The sequence below is a fragment of the Vulpes vulpes genome, chromosome 13, assembly GCF_048418805.1.
Source record: "Vulpes vulpes isolate BD-2025 chromosome 13, VulVul3, whole genome shotgun sequence".
NCBI classification, from domain to species: domain Eukaryota; kingdom Metazoa; phylum Chordata; class Mammalia; order Carnivora; family Canidae; genus Vulpes; species Vulpes vulpes.
Window position 1 is genome coordinate 42,902,330 of NC_132792.1, and position 6,000 is coordinate 42,908,329.

A 6,000-nucleotide genomic window follows, 5' to 3' on the forward strand; every position below is an offset into this window, starting at 1 on the left:
CCCTAGATTCTTTTGCACAGAAACTCCTCTGTCCTATTAGAAAAGTCCAAATCTTTGTCCTGTAACCATATGTGCACTTTTGAAAGTGACCATTAAAGGGAGGAGTTTGTATTACTCTGTTTTTTGAAAAGATGTGGCCACAGGTTACAAGTTCAAATAATTTTATGACTCTGAAAGGAAATGAGGTAGGTGAAGGTAAGAAGATAGAGTTTGGGTTTTGTGTGTGTGTGTGTGTGTGTGTTTGTTTGTTTTTTGTTTTGTTTTTGTTTTTGATAACTCTGAATTCAAAACTAATGAACTCCAGTGACTTTACTGTTATAGGTTCTTTCAGTGCTCGGTGACAGTTTAGAAGTGAATACAAAGAAAACTGCAAAACTAATACCCCTTGCCTTCTCCCAACCTCAAGATCTTTGGCAGCTGAGGTTTCGCGTTGTTGGGCAGAAACGTTTAACGGGGCATCTGGGATTCATTCGTGTCAACTGTTGCTCTTTAAGAAGGGTATTCTCTATTTAAAATACTAACCTTCTTTTAAAGACTGCTTCAGAAGAAATGAATGTGTCCTCCTTCCCGTCCCCTGCCAGCACTCCCATTTCAAAGTTCAGCCCGCCCTAGGAAATTGAAAAGGAACCCCCTTGCTACATCCAAGAAGGTTTCTTCATTCCGTATGCAGAAGCTTCAGGATAGTCTCCAGGGCGAACAGCATCTCCGGGACCCTCAATCCCACTTCCAGATGGAGCCCCCAAGGTAGACAAGCAGATCCAGGCTCTCAACCCTTTTCCAGATGACAGCCTCCAGATAGATGAGTGTGGCAGAGACCTAATCCTCCGATTCCAGCTGTGCACACGAATAAGCTGAAACATCTTCTTCCCTACCATATGTAATAATCCCCTACGGGAGAAAGCTTTTTGATGCCTCTCCAACAACACTCCACAGTAAGTCTCCCGGGAGCTAAGGCCCCAGAGATCAAAGCTTTATTTTTCTCTCACCTCTTTTCTCTCTTCCTTATTTTCCAACCTCAATCCAAAAAGATATGCTGTTCCTCACCTGGGTCAAGGTGCTTATCTCCGGGCACACCTTGCGGATTTGGTTATTCTGGAGATCTAGAGTCTTCAGGCCAGGCAGCTTACTTAATGCTGAGGGCATCTTTGTTATCTCCTTCCCATTTAAGGTAACGATCTTGGTGTCTTTACCACCCTTCAGTGCTCTTACTAACAATCTTTCAGTCATGGGCTTGGAAGAAGGGGAAGGTAACCATTAGGGATTAAGTTCCTTATTGTGCACCTTTAGAACCTCTAAATACAGGGATCCCTGGGTGGGACAGCAGTTTGGCGCCTGCCTTTGGCCCAGGGCGTGATCCTGGAGACCCGGGATCGAATCCCACGTCAGGCTCCCGGTGCATGGAGCCTGCTTCTCCCTCTGCCTGTGTCTCTGCCTCTCTCTCTCTCTCTCTCTCTGTGACTATCATAAAAAAAAAAAAAAAAAAAAAAAAAGAACCTCTAAATACAGAATGGGTGTGCCATGGAAACCAAAACATTCCGAGATCTACCATGTTGAAGACAGGAGGCATCAGATAGTTTCCTCTGAAAAAGATCCCGAGAGAAAATAGCTGATTCCAGGTTTGGAGCGGGAAATGTACAAGATGAGCCTAGGGTATCTTATGCCAGGGACATGCAAGTTTTCAGACTCATGAGATCACACATCAAAAGGACACAAAAACCAACTGCTAGGGGCTCCCATTGGTCTAAAATGGGAAATCCGAGGATCAGAAAGAGTAAAGCGAGACATGTGAAAATACATTAAAATCTGAGAGTTCATAATGGTATTTTAAAATAAAGGAAACTCATTGATTACAAAGGGATTGCTAGATCACTGAGTCGGCAAATTGATAAAGAAAAAAATGAAGCATTCTCTTTTCTAGTACAAGTGCGTTTTAGTGTAACTTAAGAGTTAATGAAGTTTCTAGTCAAAAGAAAAATTAAAGCTAATAAATGAGGAAGGAAAAATAAATTTAGAAAAATCACCATTTTTGTAAATCCTGATGAAATAACCGACCTCACAAAAATCATAACTGGATGCTAAGAGCATCAGGTAAGAGGTTGATGAGAACTTTATAAGCAAGAAGTCAGGCTAATAACTTAAACCCTTATTCAGTTTTAGCATCATTAAAATTGAGACAGCCACATGTTACAAGTTTCGTGTTATGATGCAGAAAGAAGTACACAGCACCTACTTATGAAATATTCTTGCCTAAAAATTGAATCTGAACCTAATCATGTATCCAGATCTAACTGCCATTTATAGAAAATATGAGTACTAGGGAACAAGCTAAACTCATATCAGGGAAGCAGTGAACCAAATCCAGAATGTAAGAAATTCTGCAGAGCAAATGGCATAAGGTTCAACCAACAAATCAATGGCATTAATAAAAAGGAGGAGAAATGGTTATGAAATAAATGAGACAAGAGAAATTACAGCCATATGCAATATGGGGACCTTGTTTGGATCCTGATTTGAATAAGAATACTGTGGAGTCAATTGGGGAAATGTGATCATGGACAGGGTATTAGATGATAGGAATTGCTAATTCTGTTATGTGTGATAATGGTGTGCTGGTAGTATTTTTAAAAATGCACTTACCATCTAGAAATGCACCTGAAATTTTCAGGCGAAATGACGGATGTCTTGAATTTTCTTTAAAATAACAGGGGGAAAGTGAGTGGAGAAACATCAAACTTATTGATGCTTAGTAATGGGTGTGTATGGGTTCATTATATTATTCTTTTTATTCAAATAAAAGATTAGGACAAAAATAAAAATAACAGGAAGTGGGAGGAGCTGAAACCAGTGGTATTTGATTATTATTAGAACTCATAGGCATCAGTTTGAGGCTCAGAGGCATTTGCGATATATGTATATATTTATATTTGTATACTTACCCTTTATATATTGATTTTGGTTGTAAGAGTCCTAAAGAATAATCATTACATCAGTATCATAATAGCAAAATAAGAGGTGCTGATTAATAGTGACTTCCAGTTGCTAAAATAAAATCATTTTTCTGCCACTTCATCGCTGTGCTTTGTCTTAGCTCTTCCAAACCTATCTTCTAGCTTCTTTCCTTTGATACTGTTGTGGCTTCTGGAGAATAATCATGTTGTTACTATCAGACAAATTGATCATAGGCTTTAAAAAGGAAATCTCATGGACACTCATCTCCTCTGAAGTAGCTGTGTGCAGCCAGTACCCCAGCGGACACTATGCAAACACTGGTAACTTATTGCTGCTGTGAACAGGTCGACAGGCCCCGCGGGGCAAGCTGCTACTGCTTTATATTAATTTGCTTAACCTAGAATATCTGGTAAACATTCTTGATTCCTCCTCTTCTCTTACTTCCAACATGCTGTCAGTCCTTTGTTCCAGTGATTGATTGCTGGGTAGCAAACCACTGTAAAACCTGGCTTAAAACATTTATTTTATCCACAGATCTACAATTTGGGTGGGGCTCAGTGGAGAAAGCTTGTCAGTGTTACTCTCGGTGACAGCTGGGATGGCTGAAAGGCTGAGGCGGAAATCATCTGAAGAAGGCATCTCACTCACCTATCTGGTTGTAGGTTCTGGGCGGTCAGCTGGAAAACATCTACACCCAATCTACCCAAGGTGGCTTGAGCTTCCTCCCAATATGGTGGCTTAGTTCGAAGGGTGAGCAGCCCAAGAGAGCAAGTGAAATGGAAGCCATAGGACTTCAAGACCTAGCTCCGTATCAGGTGGCATCACCTCTACCTCGTCCTGTTCATCAGAAGCAAATCACTGAGAAGAGCCCATATTCAAAGGAAGATGAACTAGACCCCACCTCTTGATGGTAAGTGGACATGTCTTAAAAGTCACCACAGTCCACCCCCTGGCCATGAGTTATTTATATTCCTTCAACACACACGACAGAAGAGACTTTCTCCCAAGAACCTCCTTCCCCCAAATTTCATCTGTTTGGAGCATCACATTGTAAATCTTGTCATCTAAATCACATACAAAGGTGGATGCCGCTCCTTAAAGGCAGTTCCTTGAGTCCATTTCAAGGACAGTTCATGTTGATCTGAAGACTTAAGAACTGAAGAGATGTGTTATCTTGTCCTCACATACCCAGAAGGTAACAATGGGTGAGGTGAAACAGACAGGCAGTAGACAGTGCCCCTCAAAAAAGGGAAAAATTGGAGCCACAAGGAAACCCGAGTTTGTAGCAGTTCTGGAACCCAACTGAGTACATGTTGTCAAATCCTTCATTAATGTTCAGTCCTACTGCCTGGGCCCCTCTCTGGGCTCTTGAATTATCTTTCTTTTTTCATAAAATGTAGCCCATGTTGGCTAAATTTTCTCAGCGTGCTTGTCCATAGAAGTTCAAGGGTCCAAAGACCACTTTTCATTTTTCACTTTCTTGGTAACAACTTTGATTTATAATTCACGTACCACACAATTCACCCATTTAAAGTGTGCAAGGCAGTGGTTTAAATATACTTGCCAAGTTGTGCAGCCATCACCACAATCGATTTTAGAATTCTCATCACCCAAAAAGAAGCCTTGTATCCTTTTTTTTTTTTTTTTAAGATTTTATTTATTTGAGAGAGAGAGAGAGAGCACAAGCAGGTAGGGAGAGGGCAGAGGGAAAGAGAGAAGCAGACTCCCCACCGAGCAGGGAGCCTGATGCGGGACTTGACCCTGAGATTGTGACCTTCAGATCACGACCTGAGCTGAAGGCAGATGCTTAACTGACTGAGCCACCCAGGCTCCCCACCCTGTGTCCTTTAGCTATCACCCTCCAGTCCTCCCCATCTACTCCAGCCCTAGGCAGCCACTGATCTCCTATCTCTATAGATTTGCCTGTTTGGGGCGTTTATATAGATGGGATCGTACAACACGTGCTCTTTTGTGACCGTCTTTCGCTCAGTGTCTCCAAGGTTCATCCGTGTTACAGCACGTACCACTACTTCATTCCTCTTTATCTAAAGATACTCTATCGTGTCACCCTACTACCTTTTCTATCCATTTATCAGTTGATGGACACTCAGGGTTGTGTCTGCTTTTTGGCTGTTACGAATGATGCTGTGGACATTTGTGTAAAATTTTCTGGATTATCTACCTAGGAGAGGAATTGCCACACCATGGGGTACTCATGAGGAACTAGCAGACTGTTTCCCAAAGTGGCTGCATCAGTTTACATTCCTACCAGCAGTATATGAGGGTTCATCGTTTTTTTTTTTTTTTTTTTTTAAGATTTTATTTATTTGAGAGAGCAAGAGAGCACGCGAATGGTGGTAGAGGGAGAAGCAGACTCCCCACTGAGCAGGGAGTCTGAAGGGCTCAAAACAAGGACCCCGGGATCATGACATGGGCCAAAGGGAGACACTTAGCCAACTGATCCACCCAGGTGCCCCCATCTTTTCATTTCATAGTCACATTTGGGGGCACCCGGGTGGCTCAGTTAAGTGTCCAACTCTTGATTTTGGCTCAGGTCGTGATCTCAGGGTCCTGGGATGGACCTCACCTTAGCAGGGAGTCCGCTTGAGGATTCTTTCCCTCTCCCTTGCCCCTTCCTCTGCTTGTGTTTTCTCTCTCAAATAAATTTTTTTTTTAAGTTATCCTGTCACATTTGATCCAAACTGATAATAGCCCCTTTAAAAACTTTGTAAGCTTGTCTTGAGTTTATAATACGCTCTATCAGACAAAAGCCTCACCCAGCATGTCTTTGCAAGAACTGTTCTCTGTTTTGGGTTTCCACGTGAAACTACTGTGGGACAATAGCCTTAAGAACTTGAGCAGCTCGCTCTCTCATCTGTTGACTAGAAAGCATCTTTAATCTTCCCGAGGTCTCAACAAAGGGTTTACAGTCATGCCCTTGGCTTCATCTTTCGACTTCATTTTCCTAACAGTTCCCTGATCTGTGCTCTTTCTGGAACTCATTTAATTTTAGCATCATTTACTGTCTGGAGAGGCTGGGAATAAAAAAAA

The 6,000-nt window shown here is 41.9% G+C and overlaps 1 protein-coding gene across 2 annotated transcripts in view; it reads right to left on the reverse strand.

The window, feature by feature from the left end:
- LRRC69 (leucine rich repeat containing 69) overlaps positions 1–1,227 on the reverse strand; it is a 91,313-nt gene extending 90,086 nt beyond the window's left edge. For both annotated transcript variants that reach the window (XM_026014921.1, XM_026014916.1), the window contains exon 1: positions 1,045–1,227. In XM_026014921.1, coding sequence (XP_025870706.1) covers positions 1,045–1,227 — 183 coding nt within the window. The remainder of the gene's footprint in view (positions 1–1,044) is intronic.
- Between the last annotated feature and the right edge of the window lie 4,773 nt (positions 1,228–6,000).